At 44.0% G+C, this 14,683-nt stretch overlaps 2 protein-coding genes across 5 annotated transcripts in view; one reads left to right on the top strand and one right to left on the bottom strand.

Annotated features, from left to right (window-relative positions):
• The window catches only part of cUnh4orf33 (chromosome Un C4orf33 homolog), a 72,418-nt gene extending 65,247 nt beyond the window's left edge, over positions 1–7,171 (bottom strand). The window contains exons 1-2 of one of the 3 annotated variants that reach the window (XM_084318822.1): positions 6,885–7,171; positions 6,617–6,715 (exon numbers count right to left, since the gene is read on the bottom strand). In XM_084318822.1, the coding sequence (XP_084174948.1) occupies positions 6,617–6,704 (88 nt within the window). In that variant the 5' untranslated portion in view covers positions 6,705–6,715; positions 6,885–7,171. Of the gene's footprint in view, positions 1–6,616; positions 6,800–6,884 lie in introns of all 3 variants that reach the window. The other 2 variants (XM_084318821.1, XM_084318823.1) reach the window with 2 other exon arrangements.
• Positions 7,172–7,456: 285 nt separating this feature from the next.
• The window catches only part of sclt1 (sodium channel and clathrin linker 1), an 85,257-nt gene continuing 78,030 nt past the window's right edge, over positions 7,457–14,683 (top strand). The window contains exons 1-5 of one of the 2 annotated variants that reach the window (XM_084318805.1): positions 7,457–7,494; positions 8,182–8,232; positions 8,330–8,406; positions 11,690–11,742; positions 14,557–14,629. In XM_084318805.1, the coding sequence (XP_084174931.1) occupies positions 8,199–8,232; positions 8,330–8,406; positions 11,690–11,742; positions 14,557–14,629 (237 nt within the window). In that variant the 5' untranslated portion in view covers positions 7,457–7,494; positions 8,182–8,198. Of the gene's footprint in view, positions 7,495–7,913; positions 7,982–8,181; positions 8,233–8,329; positions 8,407–11,689; positions 11,743–14,556; positions 14,630–14,683 lie in introns of those variants that run through there. The other variant, XM_084318806.1, reaches the window with a different exon arrangement.

The following is a 14,683-nucleotide window of genomic DNA, read 5'->3' as shown; positions in this document are numbered from 1 at the left end:
GTTTTTTGTAACATTTCCTCCGGTCCTGGTCCTGTGGGACCAGGACCCAGACATTCACATTCACAACCTCCCATCAATAAACCTCAGAACCAGGGACCGAAACTAGAGAGCGCCACCCGCCATTTGCGCTCAGTTTTTACGTTTGGCGCCTCCCACTGAGACGTCTGAGCGCCGTGTGACGGGCTATCAAATAGTCATGTGAAAACCGAAAATCATGATCCAATTCTTTAGCGGAGTTCTCACTCGCTGTCTCAGCCGACATGAAGCGCGCACCGCGCACTGCTGCTAGCCCCTCCCCACCTGTTTCTGTATGCCTGCATGTAAACAGAGGCTATTGCCTCCGAGTCACCGTGACGTTAGTTAGCACTGCTGCTGCTGCTAATGCCTGCATGTAAACAGAGGCTATTGCCTCACCGTGACGTTAGTCTAGTCAGTGTGGGACCTTCGTGAGATAACGTTAGCTACCGTTACAAAATGACCCAGTCAACTATTCACTTAGTTTAATACACAAGGCATTGTGTAACGTTATCCAGCCGGCTAGCTACGGATAGCTCCCGACATCAACAAATCCTCCAGCAATAGTCCAGTGCATAATACCTCCGTTGGCTAGGTAACTAGTCACTACGAAATGTCGCAGTAAACTAAATAGTAGGGATGTCCGATATTATCGGCCGACCGATATTATCGGCCGATATCGGCAGTAAAATGTGATATCGGAAAATATCGGTATCGGTTTAAAAAAAAAAAAAAACAATAACAATATTTGTTATATATATATCCAGTGAAATTATTAGTTACCTGCAATTATTCATTTTTTTGGGGGGGGAAACCCTGCATATATCGGTATCGGTTGATATCGGTATCGGAAATTAAGAGTTGGACAATATCGGAATATCGGTATCGGTAAAAAAGCCAATATCGAGCATCCCTACTAAATAGTTCACTGAGGCGTTGTCCCAACGCCATCCAGCAGTAGCTACAGATAGCTCTTGGCATCAATGTCCTACAACAACAACATGCGTATTCGAGTCCCTGGTTTACATCGCATGAGTGAGGGCTGCTGACTAGGGTCCAGGTGCAGCGCCGGATAATTCTTTTGCATGCTGAATGTAGCGTTTAGGGTCCAGCTGCACCCCTGGAGAATCCTTGCTGGAGCTGGAGGCCACTCGAGTATACACACAGACAGTGGAGCTGTTTGCAGACAGCGAGGTGGCGATGTCTTGCAGATAACACAATCACAAGTATGATTATATAATATATATATTTTATTAAAAAAAAAACTATATAAAATAATAATAAAAAAAAATTGTATCAAAAAAAAGTTGGCAGGTAAGAAATATGCTTGGCGGGTAGATTCTTCCCATCTACCCGCCACTGGCCGGTGAGTCAAAAAGTTAATTTAGCTCCCTGCTCAGAACATAACATTGCCAACCGGTGGGCTGATGCAGATCTGGCATCAGCTCACACACCAACTCATTATTGTTTATTGTTAGTTGTGTTTGTTGTGTGTATTATCTGTGTTTTTATCTCATCACGCTCTTATTGATATTGATAGATATGATTTAATTGAATTTTATCATGTGCTTATTTTTAATTCATGATGCAGACATAACGTGAAACAACTGAATGAGAACTGTCAATGTCTGTATACTGTGAGCTGCGAGATACCCTGAATTTCCCCAAGGGGATTAATAAAGTATCTATCTATCTATCTATCTATCTATCTATCTATCTATCTATCTATCTATCTATCTATCTATCTATCTATCTATCTGCTTGACCTTACTCCTAGAACCCACCTCACCCCTGCCCACTTTGACAACCTAGGATGGCTTAGAGTAGACGACAGAGTACAGCAACTTGCAATGGGCCTGGTCTACAAGATACACTACACCACTAAGGTACCCATGTACATGTCAAAATACTTCCCAAAGGTCAGTGAATACCACAACCACAACACCAGAGGGAGCTCCACAAATCATGTCAAACCCAGATTCGGCTCAAACAAGGGACTAAACACGTTTCGCAATAATGCGACATCAATGTGGAACGCCCTACCCAAAGCTGTAAAGGAATGTGAATCACTACTACCCACCTTCAAAACCACTCTCAAAGAGCACCTACGGGAGACTGCAATTCGAAACTGGCCCCTGTAAATGTCCAAACCCAACCCCCTCCAATGTACAGTTCCCCCCCACCCGCCTACCCCACTCACCCACTCCAATGTAGTTTTCCCCCCCATAGTACCCAACCTCCCTACTGATACCTACCTTGACCTTCATAGTACTCAACCTCCCTACTAGTAGTACCCCTACCTCCCTACGTACTGATACCCACCTTCATAGTACCCTACCTCCTTACTGATACCCAGGCATGCAGTGGTGGTCAAACGCGGTTAAACACCGTTTAGGCTACGTCAGGGGTGTACAGTGCGATATATATGTCGCACGTGCGACACTGACGTCAGTCTGTGCGATGAAAGGATTGACTTCAATAGCACTGGTGCGATGGCCCGCGATGGCCCGCTATCCACTTGGTACTTGTAGTCTTGTGCGATTAAATACAATGTCCCTTCTGCGTAAGACTCCATATATCAAACACCAAATCCCATAATCCCTAGCGAACAATATCCCCGCGAGTTGCGAGCAGTGACGTCATACCCGCTCGGCTCAGATCACAACACAGCAGGACTTGTCTGTCTCAGCAGCAGCAGCTCGTCTCAGCAGCGTTTGGAACGCGGACATTGAAACAGAGCTAGTGGATATTGTTGTCGCGACCCAAAACAAATCCCTGCTGTTTTATTCGGCAACGGGTCAAATGCATATAACATGCTTTGCAATCCTCGCATCATAAAGTCCGAAATGAACGTTACATTAGCATGAGCTAACAACAAGCTGTTCAGAGCCATATAGAGAGAACAGCAGACGGGCAGAGTGAGGGGCAGACATTCTCCCTTCTCTGTGTGTGTGTGTGTGTGTGTGTGTGTGTGTGTGTGTGCGTTTGGAAAGATCACATGAAGTCAGACGAGTATATTATATTGATAGTAAATGTACTGAGGGTGGACAGATAATGTTGATATTTAAACATAAAAAATACAATACAAAATAAATGTATTCATGATCATGCAACATAAAACGGTTGCGTGTTGTGAGTTCCAAAACATTTAACTTAAAGTTTAAAGCTCAATATATCAAAACGTGGCACTTTACAGTGAACAGGAGGTCTATGTGTATTAAAAACAATAGATTGTTTTTCCTTTAAAAGTCTGGATGAGGTCAAAAATAAAAATGTCAAATGATATTTCCGTTGCCTTTTTTGAGTTGATCTAATGTTACTGATTGTGTTAAATGGGCTTATGTTATGATATCGTCTCATATCGATTGCAGGCACCTGCATCGTATCATATCGTGGCATATATCAGCAAATATCGTATTGTTGTCCAAAGAATCTATATTGTATCGTATCGTGATGAAACTGGTGATTCCCACCCCTAGTAGAGTCCATACACCCAACACCAAATCCCATAATTCCTTACACGTAACGTGTCTGGCTGTGTGACGTCAACTTGTCAGCATAAAATGACAGCCAAACATGGCACTGCAACTAAATAACACAAATACAATAGGCACATTTGTGACTGTTACAAATATAACACATTTTATACTTGTGCTACAAGATTTTGGCCTGTGCTACAAAACGATCAACCTCTGTAGCACCAGTGCTATGTGCAAAAAAAGTTAACGTACAGCCCTGGGCTACGTCACTGAGGCAGAACTACGCGCAATCGCGCACGGATGTGTACGCACGTGTACGCGCAGTCGCGCACACAAAAATGCGCTCTACCCATTCGTTGTGACTAAGTACCCAGCCGGCGGCCACCGTTTTACATAACAAAAAGCGCAGGTAGACTAGGTGTCTGGGTGTTGGCTATCTGAATGCATCTCCCCCTTCATTCTGTGTGACGGCAGTGGAGGTGAATACTAATGTGGCTCGGAATTCGTGATGGGGGTCTACCTGCTTATGAATCAAGCGTCTGCCGTGCTGCGCGCCAGCTTTCCAATTGCTCTCGCGCGCGCACATTCACACAAATAGAGAGCAAGAAGAGAGTGTATGATAGAAAGATTGCATGCGCGTATATGCGCTTGTGTGTGTGCGTGCGTGTGTGTGTGTGCACTAGGAGTCATGCACACACAAACTTCAAGTAAACACAAGTTGTCTGATTATTTTAAGTTTGCTTTTGTGTTTGTGTGTAAAACAATTTCTTTAATTGAATTTGTAACTACTATTACATTTAAAACATTGTTTGTTTTTCAACCATATCTGTTGACAATATAATTTCTTTATATATTGAAAGCTACATCCTGCTACCTTTTTCAGGGACGGAGGAAACCATGTGGCGAAGCGGCTGCTGGCTAGCGGCAGGCGCCTGGATGGGGGAAGGAGGAGCGGTTGGGTTGGATTGCGGCTGGACGTGGTCGGAGCAGAGGAGGTTGAGGTTTTCGGAGGAGATGGTGGAAGGACTGTTCCGTGTCGATGGCGTGAGGATGTCGGAAGGGGAGGTAGAGTCGCTCCGTCAGGGGGGTAGCGTTTTGCAGGTTGAATGTTTGGAGTCTGGTCCTGGTGTGCCGGGGCGGTGGTGTCGAAAGCGGGAGAGACTTAAGTTTACTTGTCGGGAGAACTGTTTGATGGGATATGGAGACATGGAGGAGGCTCTAGCTTGGAGGGTGGGCTCTCGCTGTCGTGCTGTGTACTCCGGGGATGGCAAGGTGTATCTGGGGTTTGTTTCCTGGATCGAGGGTGAAGACTGCGGGGTCAAGATTGACGGATATGAAGGGTGTGAGCTGATGGGTATGTCCGCCTTGCTGCTCCCTGAGGGAGTGAGTTTGGCGATGGGAGATGACAGTATGGAGTGTGGTTCGGGGGGTGAGAGCGGGGGAGAAGGGTGGAGTAAGGTGGAGAAGAGGGGCAGGGATAGTGGGGGGAAGGGGGTGAAAAGGAAGAAGGGTAGGGGGGATAGCTCGAGTGGATCAGATGGTGAGGGTAGAGCCGAGGTTGTTGCGGGAGTGATTCATGTAGTGGTTAGGTTTGAGGGGGTGGGGGGAGTGAGCAAGTTAGGGTTGTTCGAGCTGCCAAAACTCGTAGGTAAGCAGTTAGGAGAGGTAAAGTATGCTAGAGTTTTGAGAGATGGGAATCTGGCTGTAGGGTGTGTAAGTGTAGGGCAGGTGGAGATGGCTAGGAAGATGAGGAGCATTGGTGGCGTGGGTATAAGGGAGGTAGTGAGAGTAGGGGAGAAGAGGGAGGGGGGATGTAAGGGGGTGATAGCTGGGGTACCGGTTGAGGTTAGCGTGGAGCAGCTGGTGGAAGGGTTAGGGAAGGACGGGCGTAATGGCATGGTTAAGGGTGCAGAAAGGATGAAGAGGGGAGCAGATAGGGTAGAGACGGAGACGGTAGTGATTAAGTTTGAGGGTAAGGTTGTTCCTAGTGTAGTGTTTGTAGGGTATAGGATGTTTAGGGTTAGGGAATTTGTTCAGAGTCCTCTTAGGTGTTATAGGTGTCAGGAATTTGGCCATGTAGCTGTTTCTTGTAAGAAGGGACAGAGGTGTGCTAGGTGTGGCGGGGAGCATGAATATGGGAAGTGTGGGGAGGGAGTGAAGCTGAAGTGTTGTAGTTGTGGTGGGGAACATAGTGTAGCGTTTAGGGGTTGTGCGGTGATGAGGAGGGAGGTTGAGGTTCAGAGAGTGAGAAGGGATGATAGGATTTCGTATGCGGAGGCAGTTAGGAAGTTAGGTCAGGGAAAGCAAGGTGAGGAAGGAGAAGGGCATTTGGCAGTAAGGGTAGTGCAGGAGGATCAGGGGAAGCAAGGTGTGGATAAGGGGTTTAGGAAAGGGCATTTGTCGGTAGAGGAAGTGCAAGAGGAGAAAGAGAGGGTGTGGGGGGTGAAGTTGGAGATAGTGGCATTTGTGACGAGAGTAGTGAATACTATAGTGATGGTTAGCAGTAGGACAGAGAGGTTAAGGTTAGTAGTTGAGGCAGCAGTATTAGACATGGGTATGAAGGGGTTGACAATAGGGCAAGTAACACAGGAGTTAGGGAAGTCAGGGAAGAAGGTTGGTGTGAGGGATCAAGTAAGAGAGTTAGGGAAGGGGGTGGTGAGTGTTCAGGAAGGCCAGAGTCAGTCGCTGGAGGCAATGAGTGACTCATAGATTAGTTTGGATAGGGTGGTGATGTTAGGGATGGGTTTTGTTTTGTTTGGTGTGTTAGGGGGTTGAATGGATTTGGTCGTGATCTGACATTGAACCGTTGAATAAGAAAAAGAAGAGGGGAGAATGGAAGACTGGCCCGATTTCCGGGTCGGTAGGTGGCGGTAAATGCCCCATTTATGGTGGCCGTCCGCCGTAAAACACCAAAAAGAAGAAGAAGAAGAAGCTACCTTTTTCAGTTTCTCTATTTCAAGGCAATAAAAGAAGAAAAAAATCTGTGCGCATGCGCGCGCGTGCATGGGGCGTTTGGCCTACTGTCATAATTTATTACGACTGCACCACTGCTGATACCCACCTTCATAGTACCCTACCTCCTATAGTACATACCTTCGTAGCACCCTACCTCTGGTACCTACCTTCATAATTCCAGAGTCCAGGGAAAGTATGGTTAGGGGGCCCAGGTGGCGCTGCAGGGTCATTGAAGAAAGGAGCGAACACCTCCATCTTCAGACCTCCTGCCCCAGGAGAAAATGTGATCTTCACAGGGTCATGTGTGATAGGTAAACTGTCCCATGTTTCTCTGATCTCGTACTCCATATCTACAATACAAATGTATGATTGAGACTGTAATCCTGAAAATACAGCGTTTTACTATACAAAAATACAAAGAGCGACATAGTCTACCTACTTGATCCGCTGGGCTCCAGTGGCTTATAGCGTTGCGAGTGTTGTTGTGCTGACCCGCCTTTGTTATTAAAACAAAGTCAGCGCAAAAATACAGTACAATGACATACAATTTATTAATCTAGCAGTAACATATCACGGGATGCACTTCGTGAGGTGAACTTCCTGGTAAAGCACAAGGAACTTATTACAGTTTATAGTTGTTTCCTTGATAAAGCAAGGAGTTTAAGTGATTATATGTACAAATAAACTCTCAACGTTGCCAAAAAAACTAAATTCCTGGCCAGCTTGCGTCAGAATAATCGCCAAATCGAACTAGTAAAAACATAAACGCCAAATTATATATTTAAAAAAACGGAGCCTCCTCAGACGAGTAGGGTATATCTGCAGAGCCGCACGCCCAACGTCTGGGCGGGGCTTCGTGGTTTGTACTCGGTTTGACGTTGGGCTTGCGGCTCTGCAGATGTCCCCTATTGCCTCAGACCGACCATAGCGGAACGTTTACACGTGTCTAGATAGCAAGGGGACCACTTTAGCGACGCACACAGCTTGGTTTTGATTGGCTGTGAATTGTTTGCTTCAAAACGGCCGGCGGATATTTGATAACAAGGTGTACATTAGTTGTTGTGTTGTCGGTAGACTGACAGATACACATACAGTTCGCATACCAATTTCACACTTTATTCTGGAGTTCTGACTTGTTTTCAGTGCGCTCAGCGATTCTTTAGTTAGATGTGGGGCGTCCACGTCCAGTGTTTAGCAGAGATTGCAAAGCGTCGTTAGCTTCACTATGAATTGAAAATGGGGGACCCTGATGTAAACAAGACAAACGTCTTTCTCTGGTCTGCATCCCCTTAACAATTGTATGTATTGAGCTGTACTGTATTGTACCCATTCTGCAATCTGTTAAATAAAGTTTTCATTAATTCATTCACTAAAGCGTTAGCTGAATAGATAACGCTTTAGCAACTGGTGGTAACGTTACACATACAAGTGGTTTCTCTTCACGTTACTATATTTAGCTCATTCTAGCCAGTTAACTGACTTGCTAGTTAATTATTTGACTGTGACGGAGTGTATATGACGGTAATGTTAAGGTAGCAGACAACATCGATGTTACAGTATTCACGTCAGATTACAATTTATTTCTGAAAATCCGATGTAACCTGTATGTAGCTTGTGTGGTACCTACTGACGCTACTTGTCTCTTTGCTAGCTAACGTGTTTGTGTTTAGCCGAGCATGCGATGCTTTTAGACGGTGAACACCTAACGTACAATATGTGTGCTTTTGTGCAGCCTGTACCGACCGCATCATGCAAGCAGAGGGCGATCTTTTGTTTGATCAAGGTAACTGAGACCATCTCTGTAATGCATCCCTAAAGAAATATTATATAATGTCACAGTATGTAATGTGCTTGTCGTGTGTGTGTGTGTGTGTGTTCAGTTGCAGTCCAAAGGCTCAACTCTGCCCTCAACCAGTATCAGGATGGGCACCACCCTCAATACACACCAGCAGTACAGGTACATCTAGATGCTAGCTTTTGGAGGTCAAAGATAGTCTTTAATATAATAATTACATTGGATCATGCATTTCCAACCAAATGGATGAATGAATGAAAACTTTATTTAACAGATTGCAGAATGGGTACAATACAGTACGGCTCAATACACACAATTGTTAAGGGGATGCAGACCTGAGAAAGACGTTTGTCTTGTTTCCATCAGGGTCCCCCATTTTCAATTCATATAGACATTTATGACATACACAACATACATGACATTTATGGCATAGGGACATATAGGTATTTAGTACTGATACATTTGTGACATAAACGGTATTCAAATATACAGTACTGTTACCCCTAGATCCTAACAGAGTATATACATATGATGGGGAGGGGACTGTACATTAGGAGGGGGTGGGTGGGTGGGAGAGAGATATACATACGGCGGGGAGGGAATATATACATGCGGTGGGGAGGAGACTGTCTATTAGGAGGTTTGATTGATTGAAAAGTTTATTAACAGATTGCAGAATGGGTAAAGTACAGTACAGCTCAGTACATACAATTGTTAAGGGGATGCAGACCAGAGAGACTTTCGTCTTGTTTACATCAGGGTCCCCCATTTTCAATTCATCATAACATATATGACATACATGACATACAGATAGACAGTACTGCTACATCTATACATTTATGACATATCAGATTTGCAAATACAGTACTGTTTGATACAAAAGTGTCCAGAAAAAGAGTGTATATACATTTGGCATAGAAACTGTACATTGGAGGAGGTTGGGTGGGAGGGTGAGGGCTGTACATTGGAGGTGGGGGGGGGGGGGAGAAATCAATGTCATAAACACAGCTCAATGGCCATGGTTGACATTTAATGACAATTACCTGTGATTACTATCGCCTGTTGTTTGTCTACCGAGATGACTGCAATGATGATGTAATGGCATTCATACTATCAGATCGCAGGCATCGTGGTCAGCGAATACAGGTGATCGCAATCAAATAACAGGTGATACTCTTTAAATGACAACCATGGGCAGTGATCTATGGTTGTCAAATCGCAGCATTAGAATTCTGTGAATATTTTGTATAGCTAGCTAATGCATACTTTGCTCTTGTCTCTTACTGTATGTGATGCTCAGGTTGGGATCCCTTTGTGGGAACAGGGGCGGAAGCAATCCCAACCTGATCATGACATAAGAGCAAACTGGCCGCCATGTGACTTGACTTTAATATGGTCAATGGGTATTTGACGAAAGACACAGGCACATAAAGACAAAGGCATCCATATATGCCAGACCTGACCTTGTTCCAGGACTCTATAAAGTGTGGGGGGGGGGGGGGGGGTGGGCCACATTGTGACAGGGAGAGAGGATCATGCGGTGACAACAAAGTGAGAACCACTGCACTGAGAGTATATTGAGGCTACGCTGTCATTCTGAATTTAAACACTTTACAAAAGGGATCAATAATTGGGGTCGGTTAAAGGTGAGAAACACTAAGCTTAAGAATTCATGTTATTCAAATGTCTAGATAGCCAAATCAATATCTCCAATAAATCATAACTCACTAAAGTCACAAAATACAAAAAAACGGTGATGTCATCAAGACATCACACAAGTTCCAGGAGTTGCTCCATTGGAAATTAATGGATTTAATAAATGTGTGTGGTCCCACGTAATGTTTGTTTGTTTATTTATTTTACCCAAATGAGCTCACATTCACATTTATCGTCTTTCCCAATGAATTCTCTATGGATCAGCTCAGCAAACAGCAAATTGTAGTCTACACCATCATCACAGAACAGTTACTAAAGTCTTAAGTTCCAGCGATAATTTAATTTGTTCTGGTAGAAGTGTCTGCTGAATTTGTGAATTTGTCAACTACTGTGGTAAGAGTATCAAGACATCACTGCCCAAAAGGTTTCTCAGTATCACAATCATAAACACCTTATTGTTTATCGGGTATATTCAAATATTTTTGCCTCTGCATGTGGTGCAATGACATACTAACGCTACACTAGTCTAAACCTAATAATGTGGTTGAAACATTTGACTTGGATCTGAATGTCTCCACATCAGTCGACTCTTGAGACGATTTCCCCCCTCCCCCATGCTGCTATGATGCATGAATTTCCCCAAGGGGATTAATAAAGGAATATCTTATCTTATTTCACAAAAAATGCGCAACGACGACAAGCGTTTGAACTAGCCAGCTGTATGCTTAGTTGGGCTGTCCCAATTACCATCTTTTGGGCTTTGAAGCTTCAGTGGTAATTATCAACAAATAATTAAAGCTTCATTCTTGCATGTAAGTTTGTATGCTGTGGGTAAATGAGAGCTGTGAGTTAAACGGGTTCAAGTTCATAAGATTCTCAAAATGAATGTTGATTATTATTTCCAGAAGCTGTTTCTTATGCTGACGTAGGCATGTATTTGATCATGGGTTCTGCCAGACCTTTCTCCAGCGCTAGCACATTGCTAACATGGCGTGGAGAGAGGTCTGGCTATGTGAGACTGCAAAAAAAAAATAACAACATACTAGGTTCCGCGCCTCCATTCCAATGAAACGAAAGTAAGCGGCGCCTTCCCGCCTCCATTCCAATGAAATGAAAGTAAGCGGCGCCTCGACTCCACCTCTCTACAACAAGCACGTGGAGATTATCTGTGTTGAAAACAACAAGGACATGTGCAGCAGACATGTCGACGAAGAAGCGAAGCAATGCCATTTGTTATTTAAGACTATGTCGGACAGATTTGTGTTCATTGTGCTGCTTTTTTAAAGTGTCCCGACCCATATAAAAATATGTCTTAATAAAACGTGCTTAAATAAGTCGAATTCTGCCTTTGTCTCTATCAACTACATATAAATATTTATATAATTGTTTGCTTGATAGACGAAGGTTGCAACATAATTATGTAATGTCATGTATTTGGCTGTGAGAGCAGCCCCACTGCACCCAGGCAGGGCAGCCGAGTGAAACCTTGTTGGCTGTGTCACAGTCACGAAAGGGGCTACTTAATTAATCCAATCCACTTTATTTATAGAGCACATTTAAAAACGACAAAGTTTACCAAAGTGCTGTACAAGTCCCACAACACAAGATAAAATAAAAAAATCCGAAGCTCGGCCCCGAAGCTTCGATTGCCAAAAAAAGCTTTGAAGGTCAACCCTAATAACATGTATTGTATGAATTGTTAAATGGAATGTTATTTCCCTTTTCCCTGCTGCCACTGGAAGTCTCTGTAGGCATGTATTAATGACTCACCTTCTCCATCTCTCGTCAGGCTGAGGAGACGAGACATGAGGCGTCTCCTGCCCCCTGGCTCACAGACAGAAGGTAAAGGACCGATAACTGACAGAATAATGAACACTGGAGGAAAAGGGTTACAGATGGGCCTCTAGTGACTAGTGATGCCGGTGTGGAGTGCCTTTTTCCTGCCATGGATTCGTAGTCCATTTGTTTGTTTTCATGCTGAGAATTACATATTTTTACAAACATTAGAAGCACATCTTATTGGTAGGCATTATTCCTTTAATAAGAAAAGCCTTTACCTTCATCCAAGGTAGGTTCGCTGAGCATGAATGCTCTTTTTCAGCAACGCCTTGCTTCACATTCACACAGTTCGATTCACACCTGCCGAGTACAACCAAAGTCTGACAGTGTTGGCCACTGAGCAACTCCACTGGAGCAGTTGGAGGTTAAGTGCCTTGCTCGACAGCACTTGAGTCGTTGGTAATGAGGGATGGGAGAGTTATTCAGTCACTTCCCCGCCCCAATTATTTCCAGCTGGTCCCAGGGGATCGAACTGGTGACTTTCTGGTCACAAACCCGCCTCTATAACCTTTAGGCCACCGCTGCCCAGATCTAAAGAGGTCGTTCTGCATGATTCTACGATCTTTGTTGATTTAAATAAATCTGTAAACATTTTTAAATGGTGGGTATGCATCATTTCTGTGCTGATGGAAGGGGTCTCATCCAGCACAACAGTGTCCTCATCCTCCACGGTGCAGAAGAGCTCACTGAATGCTTTCACAAGTCTGAAGAGGATGGAAACCATCTCAACCCAGTTGAACACATCATCTGGAGAGATTCTGTTGAAGCACAGTGTGTTCTGCCAACCGCTCTGCCACTATTATCAAAACACCCAACCGCTAGATTTTCTTGTGGAACAATGGTGTCGCCGTGTCCCCTCCAATACAAAGGTGCATTGAGACTCTTCTGGTTGCTTGGAGTGGCCAACACACTATTTCAGGGGTGGCCAACCAGTCGGAGACTAAGAGCCACAAAAATTACTGTGGTACCACAAAGAGCCACACCATATACCAGCGTTTCTCAACCTTTTTTTTCAGTCAGGCACCCTTCATGTGTTTATAGGTCTCACCCTCTGGCCTCTGAAGTTGCTAATGTCTTTTTTATTTGGGCCTCACAGGGTTAAAAGTACCATGTGAGACCCACAGTTGCAAAATTACAAAATCACTTTTAGCCATTTAAAAAAAAAAAAGTTTATTTAAAAAATGTTAAGCACATGTATAGTCAATTGGTCCTGTTGTTCAGACTCACAATGCTATTTGATAGTAAATGTGTTTATGTCCCACCCTCTGGCCTCTGAAGTTGCTAATGTATTTTTAATTTGGGCCTCACAGGGTTAACCTCTTAAGCCCGAGATATACAGTAAAAGTGTATATTTTCAGCATTACGTTAGTTTACCAATGATTTTAATTGTTATTAGTGAAATATAAGATTATAGAAATCTAAGGGCATTGAGTCGGAAACCGGCGCATATTGACAGGAGGAAGTGGCACAGCCAAAAGTGAGTGTAGTCTTTTGAAGGAAGAGACTCGGGGCTTTCGAATTTAGAAAAACTACCATACCCAGCTCACGCCAGCCTCCGTCAATCATCTGACTTCTGGATTTACTTTATTTCTCTTATTTTTTGGGATGATCTCCCACAAACCTGAACAGTATTGCCATAAAACGGAACGTAGTTAGTTTCTCTACCTTTCTGTGAACGTCTTGCAAAAAACGGTGTTGCAATACGATGAAAAATGGTGGAGAAATTTACATTATAAAAAAGATGGCAGAATTCAGTACTGTATCTACAAAACCTTCTGTTTAATCGTCTTCCCTTTATTCATTTGCTTAGATTTTTCAGGTCTGGTCAATTTTAGCACAGTGTTATTCACAGTCAAAGATAAAAATATTTTTTAAATAGAATTGATATTCTCCTTTGGTTCATTACAATTTACTCAAGCCTAGTAACAGACACACTATTTCTGACACTGATTCATAGATGTCCCTAGATTCAGATACCAAGAACATGCAAATGGACCATTTAAAAAAATTATTGTAAATGTTTATTCTACGTCCTTATGGAATGAGTGACATACAAAAAGAAAAAAAAAATATTATTATTTTATTTATTTATTAATTTTTTTAATTTTTTATGGATGGAAGAGCCACACATTGACGGGCAAATAGCCACATGCGGCTCGCGAGCCGCGGGTTGGCCACCCCTGCACTATTTCAACACACTCTTGTGTCTCTGAATCGGTTACCTTTACATTTGCTCTGGTGTTGTCGTTAGGTTTTGGTGCTGCATTATTTTTTTTTATTTTTATTTTTTTATCTTTTTCCCCCCTCCTTTTCCCTCCGATTTTCTCCCATCCCAATGTTAGTCGTTATGCCAATCCCCTTCCTGGTCGCTGCGCACTTACCCCCCACAGTCGGTCTGGGAGAGTGGAGGCTATCACGTGCTTCCTCCGACACACGTCTAGCCAATCAACCGCTTCTTTTCACCTGGCAGCGCGGACTCTCACTGAGAGGGTGTAACGTGTGGAAGGATCACACTACCCTCCTTAGATCCTATCCGTGCTGAGCAGGCGCCCCGACCGAACTGTAGGAGTCGCTGTTTACAACGACCCGGACCCACCCCGCCAGCTTTCCCACCCTCTAATACAGCCAATTGTATTAGTGTGAACGGCCAGCCAAGCTGGTGACAACGCCGGAGCTGTGAGCTGGATTCGAACAGGCGAATCCAGCGTCTCCGGTGTTGGTGACGAACGCAATCTCCGCTACGCCACCTGACCGCCCTGTGGTGCTGCATTATTGATCTCATATCAGTTCTGCATTTGTTCTGTATCTGTATTTCAGTCTCACGGCCCCGCTGATAGCGGAGTATGACCGACACATGGACGATATGACTGAACAGCTGCACAGATACCAGGTGAAGCAAAGGATCAGCTGGAGATACACACACACACACACACACACACACACA

This window comes from Notolepis coatsorum (genome assembly GCF_963971535.1).
Source record: "Notolepis coatsorum genome assembly, chromosome: 7".
NCBI classification, from domain to species: Eukaryota; Metazoa; Chordata; class Actinopteri; order Aulopiformes; family Paralepididae; genus Notolepis; species Notolepis coatsorum.
Note: the sequence above shows the minus strand (reverse complement) of the source record. Positions and strands in the feature narration are given on the sequence as shown.